Genomic DNA, 16274 nt, shown 5'->3' with positions numbered 1-16274 from the left:
ACACATTCAACACAAGAGTAAACATTCTTCGTATTCTTCTTCTCCTTGATAAGGAAATGAATTATACATGTTTGATCAGACAGTGCTGTGAGTGGAGCCCAGAGAGTGTTAAAACCAGAGGAAATTGAATTTGTTTATTTACAGGCGGAACCGCACTTGAATAAATTAGCACCAATGATTCCAAGGGGGCCTTGGAGGAAAAGGAACAAGCTCACTCTGTCTGTGGCTGTTTACATGAGCAATGTTACACTCAAACAGAATATTTCACTCCGGGAAAACGGGGAAGACAATGTGTAATAAAACGCCACTATAAGAGTACTGCTAATGGCAAAGAAAAATATATGATTGTTTTTACTTAAAGCTAGAATATAATGAATTGCCTCATATGCCCTAAGATAGCTATTTCCTTCCTCTCGCCATAATAGAGTAGGCACAGACACATCATTTAGGCATAATTTAATATCAAAAATCATTTTGCCCGCTCCGCCATTAACGTGGCCCTTTTTTGTTTATTAAATCAGTACTAATCTAAAAGGGCCCTGTAATTACTTAGAACGGCACAGCCTCCTTTTCCTCCACAGAGAGCAGCATCACAGATAGCAATGGATCAAATTAACAGCAGAGAGTGCAACAACCTGCATCAATCTATCTGAGCCCAGTGAGAATCTTGGTGAGATTTCCAATGGGCCGTTGTTCATTAGTGGGGAGGCCACACTCATCACCGTAAGTGAGTGTTTCCAGGAACAGAATGCCTTATCAAAACACACGCCGGGAGCAGTCAGTGGAATTAAAAAGCACTCAGGGAGGACATTTGAGGTGAGGAGAGTAGATTACAATAATACCACTGTGCTAATACAAATCACTGGTGGGAAAATGTGATAGGAAAAAAATTCAGGGAGACCAATGACCATCCACTCGAATGTATTCTGGTACCACACACACAAGAAAATATGTCAGTGCTGGCGGTCTCCCATCGCTGAAGGCGAAATCCTGTACCCAGAAAACATATTTACCTATTTTTGATCAACTTTTCCCATCACCGAAGGCAAATCTATAATCAGGAATAAATGTTTACATCTACATTTTCCGAAGCTCACTCCCTAGTCCCTATACTCTGTAGTAGTTGCCACGCGAGATTACCGGGTGATCCCAGATGGCAGTGCACCTTCAGGGAGAATTCAGTAAACTCTGGAAAAGTTGGATATAAACGCTTCTTTTCACACATTGTATAGCCCATACCGACGGGTAGATTTGCCTTCGGTGATGGGAAACGTTTCCCAGAAATAGGTAAAGAAAAGGGCTGGTAAACATATTTTAGGGGGACGGGAGTGAAGAGGTTAGGGGTTGTTTAGTGGTAGTGCTGCTGCTCGCGGACCACATATTGCCACTGGATGAATGGGTTTAAACCCTGACTGCACCACTGTTCATTCTATGTCCCTCTATCTCTCCATCTCAATAACGTCTTCGCTGTATCTAGCAATAACAAGTACAAGATACCGTGAAAATAAACAATAAATAACCAGCAGTATGTCAGTCAGTATGTCAAGGCAGTGCTCCACGTGAGAGTCTAGGGTTCTGGAGGGGGGAGCTGGGTGGGTAGTCTTACCTTGACGTTGGGGGTGTAGAGGTTCCTCAGAGAGGCCAGGGCTGCAGAGAGGCCGTCAGCGCTGCAGCTGATCCACAGGGCCTGCAGCACGCTGGACGACACGCCTGTCTTCTTACTCAGACCCTGAGGACAGAGACGGAGAATCCATGCACACACACCAGGTCAATAAACCAGTGATGAATGCACTCAGAGCCTTCGCTCCTCTGATGATACCATCCACATCTATCTTGATTAATAAATAAACATACATACATGTATGTACTCTAAAATTCACAAAAGGAATTGAACACGAGTAAAGGTGGGATATACACTGTAAGCTTCTGGGTCAGTATGCATCAAGAGTCTCAGAGTAGGATTGCTGATCTAGGATCAGGTCCTCCCGGCCATGTAATCTGATTCATTGTGATCGAAARGGCTAAACTGATCCTAGATCAGCACTCCGACTCTTTGAGAATACTGTCCCAGAACTACTGTAAGTAGCTAGTCTCTTGTACCTTGAAGATGTGTGCTTTAAGGATATGGTGGCCCAGCTCCATGGTCTGCTGCCGGTTCAGTTTCCCCTCTTGTCGTGACAGCATGAAGGCCATGAGCGCGTGTCCACTCCTGTAGAGGAAACACAAAGATAATTCCCATCACCTATTTGCTTTACTATCAACTAAAAGTTTGCAAGGTTATGGAAAAACATTAGTTGTCTACATGTGATTATGTCAAGGTAGGATGTTCTTAGTTTGTATCAATGTGAGAGATACATCGATACATCCACTTTCGAGCTTGGCCGATTGGGGAGTGACGGCTGCGTTTCTAATTCAAACAAAAGCCTTTTTTTAAATTCGCCCAGGCAATCGGAGATAGATCATTGCGATTTAATGTATTGTCTTGCGAGATTGGAGAGTTTGTTGTCATCATGGTACATTATTCTATCAATTACTCCACGCCGTTCTCTCTGTCGGTCTGATTAAACGCTGTTAAACGCTGTCTAGTCCCTGCCTGGCTAGGGCCACGAGGAGGACAAGCGATGTGGACTACAGAATGCAGCCCTTGTGTTGAATCCACTCCCCTTCCTCTCCTCACTGTAGATCTGCTTGCAAGTGTTAATTACCAGAGAACTTCATTAAAAGGCCACGCATGACCGCCGTTTCACTTTGATCCTTTTCCATTAATGTGAGCTTTCTCTTTTAAATGGGAAAATAAAAAATAACAAGCTGGCAGCTAGCTAGTGTGGCTAAACGCTTTCTTCTAGCTCTCTGTGTCTGTCCTTGTGCCAGGTCTTCGCTTGCTTTTGTTTTGACAGATTGTGTTGGAAGGGGAGAAAGGGTGTAAAGAGGTAGGTCAGTAACTGCAGCTTAGAGGAGGTAGGCATAGGTGAGTCAGGACAGAGAGAAAGTGAGTTCACCCAGGGTTACATCCCAAATGGCACCCTATTCCCTATGTAGTGCACTGCTTCTGACCAGGGCCCATATGGCCTTTATAGGAAATAGGTTGCCATTTGGGACACATTGCCCAGTCTGATTAGTGTGCATTACACTCTTATAAAAAAAGGTGCTATCTAGAACCTAAAAGGGTTCTTCAGCTGTCCCCATAGGAGAACCCTTTTTGGTTCCAGGTAGAACCCTTTTGAGTTCAATGTAGAACCTTTTACACAGAGGGTTCTACCTGGAACCAAAAAGGGTTCTACCTGAAAAAACATTTGTTTACATCCCTGTTAGTCAGCACTTATTATTTGCCAAGAGAATCCATCCACCTCACAGGTGTGGCATATCAAGAAGCCGATTTTGAAAAAGCATGATCATTACACATTACACCTTGTGCTGGGGGACAATAAAAGGCCACTCTAAAATGTGCAGTTTTGTGACACAACACAATGCCACAGATGTCTCAAGTTTTGAGGGAAGGTGCAATTGGCATGGTGACTGCAGGTATGTCCACCATAGCTGTTGCCAGAGAAGTGATTGTTCATTTCTCTACCATAAGCTACCTCCAATGTTGTTTTAGAGAATTTGGCAGTACATCCAGCCGGCCTCACAACCGCAGATCACGCCAGCCTAGGACCTCACCTCACCAATTTCACCTGTGGGATCGTCCGGAGGGGGGGGACTCATTCTGATTGGCTGGGTGCCATCCCAGGCCTACCCATGGCTGCACCCCTGCCCAGTCATGTGAAATCCATTGATTACGGCCTAATTTATTTATTTGAATTGACTGATTTCCTTAAATGAACTGTAACGCAGTAAAATCTTTGAATTTGTTGCGTTTATATTTTTGATCAGTGTGAAATCAAGTGGAACATGCAGCAGATTTCTTGTTAATATTTCAGATGGGATGCATACATATTTAAATTCCAGAACCTCTTTCTTCTCCCTTCCCTTACACCAATGTTTTTACTTTCTTCCCTCTTGATTTGCATAAACCAGATTTATTATCCCACAATCTTTAATACCAAATCATGTTTGTTTGCAAAGAGTTCTCTTTAAATCAACAATAACACTGTGTTGATGCTTTAGGGACAGCATAACAAGTTATCGGTGTTATTGTTATAGTAGTAATGTTAGCTACTGTATAGTATTCATTTGTTACTAAGCCTACAGTTTGCCAACTTCAGAGTATCTCTGTAAAAATAAAAGCATGTTTCAGAACAAACTCAGTTTCACCACTTGCCAGAGGTGTCTAAAGTCCACAGATAGCTATTTCCACTGAATAGTGTTTATGAAAACATCCTTGTCAGTAAACATCCAGCCTCAGTGAACTTGAGCAAAATTTCCCTGCACGCACAGCACTGAAGGAGCCTTACATTTCCTGGCTTTCAACCCATCAGTTAGATCCCCAGTAAGATAATGTGACCTACGATGTATGGTGACAACCCCTGTGTTTCAGCCAAACAACATCGACCGCGTCCCAAATGGAACCCTATTCCCCCTTTAGTGCCCTATTTTTGACCAGACCACTACCCTCCCCTGGCTAGTTTCCTCACCCAGCAGAGCACAACTTAACAGCAACAGGAAGAAATATGACTTGTCAGCTTCTGTTTCAGAGTTGAGCTGTAAATTCCGTCATTTGTTCTGCAGCAAAACGCCGTCCTCTACCCCCCCTTGGGGATTCCACAAGTAGCCTACCCCTGTGTTTCAATCAATGGCGGTATACAAACCGGGGAGCGATAACATATCTGACTGAGTGAAAAGGAGTGGATTGATATAACTCAAAGGGAACGCGTTGACACTGTCTTGAATGTTCGATTTCCTCTTCAAGTGAAGAAACAGACATCATCAGACATCAGACGTCTCCCAGGCAGAGATGAGTCACGCACAACTTTTCTCCCTCTTTAGTGCACAAACCACCCTTCAAAACTGGCTCGAGCTTGTTTGCTCCTCGAACAAAATGGTAGGTTGTCTCCCTCGCTATTTACATTTTAAAAAGCGTCTGAAGAGCAGAATATTCAGAACCAAACAAGGTACAGTAATTATGTCTTGTCCTTCTGAGTGCTAGCAGAAATGCCAGTGAGCCATCCCTAGGCAACCGCACATTTCACTCATGGTAGAGAGGGTGCATTTTCCATTTAACAAAACGGATTTACTGAAAAGAGAAATCTCCTAGGGCCCTATAAAATCTGCGCTGCGGAAAAAGAGGACAGAATCACGGAATCCAGAAACACTTAACGGAATTCAACAATATATAAAAATGTATTGAATAGGAAATCAACATAATGTATTGAACTTATTAGAAAAGGCATACATTTGCTAAAGTTAATCATAAGACATGAACAAAATGCATCAGTGATTTGTATTTTCCTGCAAATTTCTGAAACAGCACAGGAATGCCTGTCTGTATGTGTTGTGTACAGTGCGCGTATGTCTAGTCTTCACTTTATGTAGCTGTTAGCGGTTAAAACACATTTTATAGGGCCCTAATACTATGAACGTATTGATGAGTAAAAGCTCTACTGTCAGTGTTAACCCCATGACAGAATATGGTTTTGAGTGGGTTCCAACGGGTAGGTTTGAGTTTGCCTAACTCACTGATTGAGCTTGAGTTCGCCTAACTAACCTGGGTAAATTTGAGTTAGCTTAACACACCTGGGGTCACAGAAGAAATCGGTGCTCTCTCCGTCCGTCCTCCACACTAGCCACTCTCTGAAGGACGGGTGGCAAAACATGCGTGTCTTGTCCCGTCGTTTGATGAGGAAAGAGGACAGCGTCTCCATGCACTGCTGGAAGTCGCCCCAGGGCAGCTCGCCGCTCACGGCACCCGCGTTGATGGCATGGAACAGCTGCTCATCTGTCATGGGGTGTAACGATGCCAACGCCACGTTGAGGATGGGCAGCGAGCGCTCGAAAGCCGACTGGGTCATAAACTTCATATTGCATTGGAGTAAGTAGAGCTCGGCCAATGACACGGGCACCACCTTGTAGCTGGCGCTCTTGATGACCAGGTGCCCCCTCTCGAACAGGTCCAGGGTCAGTTTGAGGTACAGGTAGGAACCCTGGCTGCGGGCAATCAGGTGGCTGCTCACCTTGCCCACGATGATAGGGTCAGCCTTGCCATTGAGGGAGATGTTGTTCATGATGTCCTTGCTGCCATTGATGCGGTACTGGATGTAGGCGTTGAGGTCCGTGTTGATCTCTTTGTTCTCGGGGAATTCGTCCAGAGAGATCTTGGAAAAGGGGAGGAGGCTGGTGATTTCCTACGGAAGACACAATGACATGGTTATTAGATTTACTACAGCACTTTAATAGCATGTTGTTACAGTAATCCCTCGTTTATCGCGGGGGGTTACGTTCCGAAAATGACCCGCGATAAGTGAAATCCGCGAAATAGAAAACTTTTTTTTTTTTTTTACAATTAGCAACTATTACATGTATACAAATACAGTGACTCACGTGTAGGCCGTTTCGTCGACATTATGGGTTTAGGAGATGTTCGAAATTACAAGATAATTTGGCCAACTTAATGTAAATTTGCCAAGCTGTTTTATGTACTACACATAACTGCACGAGACGACAAAATGATAGCACAATTCGTAGCATGTATTACAAGAAGCGGGAGTGAGTTTTTAGCGAACAAGATGCGAAGCACAATGCACCAAAAAAAAAAAAAAAAATGCATTATGAAAATCCGCGAAATAGCGAATCCGCGATAAGTGAACCGCGAAGTGGCGAGGGATCACTGTATATTATAAACTGGGTGGTTCGAGTCCTCCATGCTGATTGGCTGAAAGCTGTGTAATCAGATCGTATACCATGGGTGACAAAACATTTATTTTTACTGCTCTAATTACGTTGGTAACCAGTTTATAATAGCAATAAGCACCTCAGGGGTTGTGATATATGGCCGATATCCCACGGCTAAGGGCTGTGTCTAGGCATTCAGCGTTGAGTCGTGCATAAGAACAGCCCTTAGCCGTGGTTATATTGGCATATACCACAACCCCATCACACCTTATTGGTTAATTATATTATAAAATATTTGTTCTCCAGTACCATCACCCATACAAAATTCGATGTATATGTAAATGAGAAAGTGGGTAAAACAACTAGATGGTAATAGTACATGAAGTTCAATTGGTGGGACTTGCTTTAACTCTTTTAAAAAAATGGTGGTTGTGGTAGCAGTTTAAAAAGTAATATTTTACTATTTTAAGCGTTACATATAATCAGAGTTAAATGTAGTAAAATAATTGGTCTGATCACCTTGATAGACCACATTATCAACCATATTACTTTGGATTGTGAGTCAGTTGGATCACAAACATTTCTAAACTGCAGTTATTGAGTGTGAAAACAAAAAGAAGACAAAGTGATCTTCTGTCATAAAACGGGAATAAAAGGGAGGATCATGTGGACAACACTCTTAGGAAAGCAAAGCAACTCTCATTCAAGCTGTGGGTTTCAGATAAACAGATGCACGATTGACTGTTGTAAAATGTTCAGTGTAAAAGAAGTTTGATTTGAGTTGAATGATGTAATTATTAGAAAATTTTTGGCTACAATTTGGAAGAGAAATAGGATTGTGATCTAGTGATGACAGCTCTTTAAAGTATTTTTATGGTTATTGAAGAACTATGCAGAATAGGTTTGTATGCAGACCTACTGATAGCTAGCTGTTGTTCTAATAGATTAACTCTTTAGGCTAACAGTGAATACTTAAAGTACATTTCCTGAAGAAAATGTGGTGTGTGTTTGCTAGAATGTTTATAACTACAGTTGAAGTCCGGACGTTTACATACACCTTAGCCAAATACATTTAAACTCAGTTTTTCACAATTCCTGACATTTAATCCTAGTAAAAATCCCTGTCTTAGGTCAGTTAGGATCACCACTTTATTTTAAGAATGTGAAATGTCAGAATAATAGGAGAGAATGATTTTATTTCAGATTTTATTTCTTTCAGCACATTCCCAGTGGGTCAGAAGTTTACATACACTCAATTAGTATTTGGTAGCATTGCCTTTAAATTGTTTAACTTGGGTCAAACGTTTCAGGTAGCCTTCCACAAGCTTCCTACAATAAGTTGGGTGATATTTGGCCCATTCCTCTTGACAGAGCTGGTGTAACTGAGTCAGGTTTGTAGGCCTCCTTGCTTGCACACGCTTTTTCAGTTCTGCCTACAAATGTTCTATAGGATTGAGGTCAGGGCTTTGTGATGGCCACTCCAATACCTTGACTTTGTTGTCCTTAAGCCATTTGCCACAACTTTGGAAGTATGCTTGGCGTCATTGTCCATTTGGAATACCCATTTGCGATCAAGCTTTAACTTCCTGACTGATGTCTTGAGATGTTGCTTCAATATATCCACATAATTTTCCATCCTCATGATGCCATCTATTTGTGAAGTGCACCATCCCTCCTGCAGCAAAGTACCCCCACAACATGATGCTGCCACCCCCGTGCTTCACGGTTGGGATGGTGTTCTTCGGCTTGCAAGCCTCCTCCAAACATAATGATGGTCATTATGGCCAAACAGTTCTATTTTTGTTTTCATCAGACCAGAGGACATTTCTCCAAAAAGTACGATCTTTGTCCCCATGTGCAGTTGCAAACCGTAGTCGGGCTTTTTTATGCCAGTTTTGGAGCAGTGGCTTCTTCCTTGCTGAGCGGCCTTTCAGGTTATGTTGATATAGTACTCGTTTTACTGTGGATATAGATATTTTTGTACCCGTTTCCTCCAGCGTCTTCACAAGGTCCTTTGCTGTTGTTCTGGGATTGATTTGCACTTTTCGCACAAAAGTACATTCATCTCTAGGAGACAGAACGTGTCTCCTTCCTGAGCGGTATGATGGCTGCGTGGTCCCATGGTGCTTATACTTGCGTACTATTGTTTGTACAGATGCACGTGGTACATTCAGGCGTTTGGAAATTGATCCCAAGGATGAACCAGACTTGTGGAGGTCTACAAATCTTTTTCTGAAGTCTTAGCTGATTTCTTTTGATTTTCCCATGATGTTAAGCAAAGAGGCACTGAATTTGAAGGTAGGCCTTGAAATACATCCACAGGTACACCTCCAATTGACTCAAAAGATGTCAATTAGCCTATCAGAAGCTTCTGAAGCCATGACATAATTTTCTTCAATTTTCAAAGCTGTTTAAAGGCACAGTCAACTTAGTGTATGTAAACTTCTGACCCACTGGAATTGTGATACAGTGAATTATAAGTGAAATAATTTGTCTGTAAACAATTGTTGGAAAAATTACTTGTGTCATGCACAAAGTAGATGTTCTAACTGACTTGCCAAAACTATAGTTTGTTAACAAGAAATTTGTGGAGTTTTTGAAAAATGAGTTGTAATGACTCCAACCTAAGTGTATGTAAACTTCCGACTTCAACTGTATGTATGCTTTTGAAATATGTTATAGTAGTGGTAGTGTCGTCGGTAGTAATGGTGGTGACTGTTTATAGTTGGAAAATGTAGGTAGATAACAAGTTAGGATAGCTTGAACACATGAAAGATGGTTTGGTGTATATAGCTTGAACGGTTCAATAGTTAACGTTGGTAAGTTCTATTATGCAAATGTATGCTAATATATATAGTTATAGTCAATATATTTTTACAGAAAAATGCTAAATCAACTATAGAATTTACACCTAAGCGTATGCCCAGAATTCTAAATTAATATTCCACAATCATATCTCTCCTGACCACAGAAACGAGCGCAAAATTAAGAGCTAAACGGACAATCTTCTGTATCATGAGTGGATCCTCCAGCTCTTCTTATCAGCCCAAGGTCAGTAAGCACAGAGGGATAGCTGGAGCACTAAGCTATCGGCAGACACTCGCCACTGTGTTTGCTAACAAAGGCTTTGTGAACTGGGAGACTGAGCGCTGGAGACAGTAAGAGATGGGGCCATTGGGGACACTTTTAGCGGGCACGCTGTGGACACAGCCCACACTTCAATCACACTCCTCAGGGTCAGAGAAATCAATCCACCTTAATCCTGCTGCAATCTCCCTGCCTTTCTGGGTAATGCAGCCCAGAGATAACACCTTCTTCTCCGAGAGAGAGGGAGAGAGAGAGGGAGAGACCCGAAACGGAGGGAGAGGGAGAAGAGAGAGATAGAGAAAGGAGGAAAAAAAGAGACCGAAAACACACTGAATAATACACAGGCTGGACAAGGTGACTGTGAGCTAACACCTCACCTAAGAACACCTCACTGTTATAAGCCTGTCGGGTTAGCCATTGTGAACGACCTTCCCCCGAGATCTTGTTTACACTTTGGATGTGTGAGGATGAGGTAACACTCACCTGGCTCTAGTCTCCACTGATCCTACCTACTGCATACAGAAAGAATGGATTTATCCAAGAGCCTCCCTGGGGTTGCGAAATTACAGTAACTACCCAGGTTTTCTAGAAAATATACAGGTTTTCCAGATAGGATTCTGGATTTTCCTGCTCATTCCCTTCCACTTCCTTAATATTACCATCCGGGATTTCTGGAAAACCTGGGAAAGTTACCAGAATTTTGCATGTTTGAACTGCTTCCTCTGGTTGACTAATCCATCACCCTTTATACTTTATTTTTTGGGATGATGGATCAATATATTTTGACATGACATATAGCCTAATCCCAACTCAACCCAGAAAGCCCAACGAACATAAACCAGAGGAATCCTCTCTCTGGTCTAGCGGTTCCTAACACTAGCGGTTCCTAACACGGTACCTCATTTAAAACCTTAACCTAACTCCTAACCCTAATTGTAACCGTAACCGTAACCCAAACCTTAAACCTAACCCCTAAGCCTAAAATAGCCTTTTTCCTTGTGGGGGCCAGCAAAATGTCCCCACTTTTCCTGAGGACTTCTGGTCCCCACAAGGATAGTAAAAACAAACACACGCACACACACACACAACGGAAAGCATAGATAGATAAATGAGTGTTGCCTGCCATGCTCCTCTGACTGCAGTGCAGTGTAACTAACTATGCATTCTGACAGGTGGCGGGACCCGTGGCCAGAAAGAGCCATAGTGGCTGAGAAAGCATTCATGACTGGAGTTGGTACAGATATGGTTGTCAGTCAGCTGCCACATTATCCCAAAGCTCAGACTACAGGCTACATGGCCAGCCAAGGCAATCAGCCCAGCTTTAGTCCATCAGACCTGTCAAAACCGGGCCTCATCCAATGCAAAGAAGTGAATGCCAGGGCTACGTCTCAAATGGCACCCTATTCCCTATGTAGTGCACTACTTTCGATGGTTCACACCAGCGCTGATCTCAAAAGTAGGTCCCCGGTAGTATATAGGGAATAGGGTGCCATTTGGGACGCATCCCCAGCTCAGCTCCTCTCCTCCATTGGTAGACTTCAGTCTGTGGCTCTCATCTACGCGTCCCCTTGTTATGCAGCCGTTTCCCGGGTCACTGTTACAGCGCAACTTCTCCTACTCTCGTACCAGTACCGTTGTCAATGCACTCGACAGAAATGACACTTTGTAGAGGACAATGTATGACAGGGAAAAAACCCTTGTCAGGATCTGCCGGTGTTTGTGTCACTCAGTGAGAGAGGTATCAAATATTGATACCTACACATACCAACGGTGGTTGTAGAAGCATCTTATTCACTTGAATTCGGAAGTTCTGTCTAAGCTGTAAGCTGTGCTGAGATGGCACTTGAATTCAGTGAAGCTCCAATGGAGTGCTGTCGATTCAAGGAATTCATGAATTATACCATAGGAGATCAACACGAACACCTCTATGGAAATATTTAGAAGCTAACAATTAGGCAGAATACATAATATCCTTCTCATTAAGTAATTTGTACATGACTTGTACAATATTACGCCATCTACAGTGGGAGTAGGGTTGCAAAAATCTGGCAACGTTCCCAAAATTCCCAGCTTTACCAGGAGTCCTGGTTGGAGGATTCCGGATTTCCTGCTTATTACCTCTTGATTCCTGGGAAATTGGGGAAAGTCACTGGAATTTTGCAACCCTACTTGTACAGTATTACATCATGTACAGTTGGAGTGTTCCTCACCAGTAGGTTGACTCGGACAGTGACCAGCAGTTTGAGCCAGGAGGGGAATTTAGAGATGATCTTAGTGATGAAGGAGGCGATGGTGTCTCCATAGTCTGGCTTGTGGAACTCTGCCTCGTTCAGCCCGTCTATCAGGATGATGTGGTCTTCCTCGGGAATCTTCCTCTCTGAAAACACCAGAGAGGGGTCAACAGGGGTCACGGTGGAAAGAAACAAATTGAAAATTCACAAACCTTAACGGTCAAGTTGATAAATGCAAACCCTCCAGGTCAAGCCAACATGACATATTGCAGAGGAGTTTAATATAACCCTTTTTTTCTTCTTTCTTTTTGGCTCATGAAATACAGACAGACATACAAGCTACTGCCAGAATATACAGTAGTATGAGAGTAAAACATTAGTTGGACACCATACTCTACAGACAACCTTGTACTGAGATACATGAGACTACTGACATCTCTCTGTACTGCTGTGCCTTGCTGTGCCATGCGTCTTCTTTTAAGAATGTTTCCTCTACTATTCTAACACATCTCCAAAGCAGCTAGCGCAGTGATGAATGAACGTGAGTGCGTCGGCAGCCGTATCCACAGTGCAGTGCGCTAAACTGCTGTGTGGTGAGACCGCAGCGAGGAAGTGCTCTACTTCACTGCAGTATCTCAGCCAGACTTTCACAGTGCTGGAAGGGCAGGGTCCTTGAGCACTTACCCCATGGCACCCTACTCCTTATATACAGTAGTGCATTACTTTTGTACAGGGTTCATAGGGGTACTGGTCAGAAGTAGTGCACTACGTACACTCTTAGAAATAAAGGTGCTATCTAGAAACGAAAAGGGTTCTTTGGCTGTCCCCATAAGAGAACCCTTTGAAGAACCMTTTTTGGTTCCAGCTAGATCTTTTTTTGGTTCCAGGTAGAACCATTTTGGGTTCCATGTAGAACCCTTTCCACAGAAGGTTCTACATGTAATCAAAAAGAGTTATCCTATGGGGACAGCCAAAGAACCATTTTGGAACCCTTTTTTCTAAGCTTGTAGGGAATAAGATGCCATTTAGAACACAGACTCAAAAGAGTTCTCCTACTGGGACAGGCGAATAACTATTTTGGAACCCTTTTTTCTAAGAGTGTAGGAAATAGGGTGCCATTTGGAACACAGACCTTTTTCTGGGGTTCCTCCTTACATTCAGCATCAACATTGATGATCAGAAACACAGACAAATGTGGAGATCTCAACTCCTCTCCTAGTAGGAATGTCAAATCAGATTTGCACCAACCAAACCCCCTCTAAAACTTTATTCTGTAAAATAAAGTAAACCAGAAGTTTTTCTTTATTTTTGCAAAGCCTCAAGCCTAGGGTTGGCTAAGTCCTTTCTAATATGGCTGTGCAAAGCGCCGATGCAAGTTTCTCGTTTTGACGGAGTGGACAAATCAACACGTTTTTTCTTCCTTATCAAGCCCAAGCGACCAGGTCAATCGAACAGGCCATTCATTTCAATAAGGAACGGTGGGAGTCATGAGGGGAGGCGGCATGGTGGGGAGGGCCCATCACGGTCCACCCTAACATCACAGGAGAGCTGCTGCATGCCTTGTCTGCCCACTCCTCTGCTCTGTGCCCTGCACATTGATTCCCATTCTTTTCCATCTCCATCATACAAACACTGGGTTTATCTATATTGGCTGTTTAGGCTCCTGCAATAACATATTGATTCAGCGTAGAGCACGAGCACGGGGAAACTGGTGGGTCGTGTGTGTGCGGAACGGACCATGATGACCTTGAGATAGTTGTGTGTGTGTGTCTGTCTGTCTGTCTGTCTGCCTTGGAGAGATACACTATATATACAAAAGTATGTGGACACACTTTCAAATTACTGGATTCAGGCTATTTCAGCCACACCCGTTGCTGACAGGTGTATAAAAGTGAGCACACAGCCATGCAATCTCCATAGACAAACACTGGCAGTAGAACGGCCTTACTGAAGAGCTCAGTGACTTTCAACGTGGCCCCGTCTCTCCCCGGTCAATAACCGGGGCAGCAACTGAACAACTGTTATTGTGAAGTGGAAACGTCTAAGAGCAACAACGGCTCAGCCATGAAGTGGTAGGCCACACAAGCTCACAGAACGGGACCGCCGAGTGCTGAAGCCACTGGAAGCAAGGTCAGCACAAGAACTGTTCAATGGAAGCTTCATGAAATGGGTTTCCATGGCTGAGAAGCCACACACATGCCTAAGATCACCATGCACAATACCAAGCGTCGGCTGTAGTGGTGTAAAGCTTTCCGCCATTGGACTCTGGAGCAGTGGAAACGTGTTCTCTGGAGTGATGAATCACACTTCACCATCTGGCAGTCCGACGGACAATTCAGGGTTTGACGGAAGCCAGGAGAGCGCTACCTGCCTGGATGCATAGTGCCAACTGTGAAGTTTGGAGGAGGAGGAATAATAGTCTGGTTCTGTGAGCGCTGAGCCAGGCCCAAACGCCCAACATCATTGCCCAACCTCACTAATGCTCTTGTGGCTGAATGGAAGCAAGTCCCCGCAGCAACGTTCCATCATCTAGTGGAAAGCCTTCCCAGAAGAGTGGAGGCTGTTATAGCAGCAAGGGGAGGACCAACTCCATATTAATGCCCATGATGTTGGAATGAGTTGTTCAACGAACAGGTGTCCACATAGTTTTGGTCATGTTGTGTACAATATTCATAAGACGCAGGCTTCCTTAGAGACGCTGTATTCTTCTGTCATGACGACAATAACAATGTACCGCTAACCATTTAGCGTAACATCAATTAAAATCAATGCCATGTCAGAGCAAACACAGAGTGGCTACGCTAAGCAATTAACAATGTCCCTGCAGACCTTTCTCCCTCAGTACGGCCAGAGCTTAACCCATTTCAGTTCCTTTGTGGAAGAAATGGAACCCTCATTTATTTCAGCTAGTTGGACGAAGTGAAAAACACAGTAAACGGTCTCTGGAGTGACCATAGGTAGCCAGTCTGCGATTTTTTACGAGACCGAAGGGCACCTTGGAACGGTCAGTATTTGTCTCTCTCTACACAGTCTAGACTGTAAATCTGAGCAAACCTGTGGTTCAGTTATTTAGAATACACTTGCTAGAAACCCTGAGCCACTGAACGCCTAGATTATAACATCGGGAGTCCTTTTGGACCATGAACCCCAGTGACAGTGAGACAGTCAGATATGAATGAACCTAGGTGTAACTAGCTTAGCATCGTACCCTTGCGGAGGTTGGCCAGAGGTTCCAGCACGCCCCTACGGAAGGCTGCCATAGGGTCCTGGACACAGGAGCGCAGACTGAGCATGCTCTGTAGATGGGGTTCCTTCAGCAGCAGTTCTCTGTAGGCGGTGAGCTGGGGTGCTCTGCACAGCAGGGCGGCGATACTGTGCACAAACTCTGGCACCAGGCAGGTGTAGGTGTTGTCAGCCTGGCAGTAGTGATACGCAACCACCTGGACAGGAGAAAAGAGAGGGAACAATTGTTTAGCAACTTTAGTGGCTTAAAATGTAAGAGACCTTTGCTGTTTTACAAAACCATACTTTAGTGTCAACTATGAGTAGCTTATATTGTTCTTGGTTTAAGTCTGTAAAAATCTGTCTGTGTGACCTCAAAGTCCTTGTGAAGCCAATAGGCTTGTTGACTACAAGGCATTTGATGCAATACAGCAGCTCGGTATAGCGACTAAGCTGTTCCTGACCTCATTCCACTGCTGCCATTATACAATCGAATTTGGAGGTTAATATACAGAAGCCAAAATGCTATTTGTTAGTCTGAAACCAAAGCTGGGACTTGAAGGCATGTCCTTCAGACGCAACCCTTACGAAAAAAGATTACAGTCAGACTGCAGTTTAACTGTACTACAATGCAGTATAACTGCAGTTAAAGTGCAGTCTAACTGTAGTATGCCGCAAATACTTCTTCCAAAATAACACAGTTTGTTTATTAGAGTCATTTTTCAGTGTAACTGCAGTTACAGTGCAGTATAACTGCAGTTCAACTGCAGTACACTGCAGTTATTCTGGAATTACTTCGTCCAAAATACCACAGTCGACTTCAGTTACTACACTTTTACTGCCGTTTCAAAACGGCAATCTTTTTTTGTAAGGGATTTAATTGGCCGACTCTAAACCAGACACACATAACCCACTCTAACCCACCTAAGCAGGGCATATTCAATAGGGACAAAACAGAAGACAACG

At 43.5% G+C, this 16274-nt stretch overlaps 1 protein-coding gene across 4 annotated transcripts in view; it reads right to left on the bottom strand.

Annotated features, from left to right (window-relative positions):
• Positions 1-16274, bottom strand: part of LOC111959602 (protein TANC1) — a 173837-nt gene that overhangs the window by 25906 nt on the left and 131657 nt on the right. For all 4 annotated transcript variants that reach the window (XM_023981286.3, XM_023981287.3, XM_023981289.3 and 1 more), the window contains exons 11-15: positions 15295-15526; positions 12066-12232; positions 5674-6281; positions 2101-2209; positions 1607-1729 (exon numbers count right to left, since the gene is read on the bottom strand). In XM_023981286.3, coding sequence (XP_023837054.1) covers positions 1607-1729; positions 2101-2209; positions 5674-6281; positions 12066-12232; positions 15295-15526 — 1239 coding nt within the window. The remainder of the gene's footprint in view (positions 1-1606; positions 1730-2100; positions 2210-5673; positions 6282-12065; positions 12233-15294; positions 15527-16274) is intronic.

The sequence above is a fragment of the Salvelinus sp. IW2-2015 genome, linkage group LG36 (assembly GCF_002910315.2).
Source record: "Salvelinus sp. IW2-2015 linkage group LG36, ASM291031v2, whole genome shotgun sequence".
Taxonomy (NCBI): Eukaryota; Metazoa; Chordata; class Actinopteri; order Salmoniformes; family Salmonidae; genus Salvelinus; species Salvelinus sp. IW2-2015.
The sequence above is the reverse complement of the archived record's forward strand: the minus strand, read 5'-3'. Positions and strand labels throughout refer to the sequence as shown.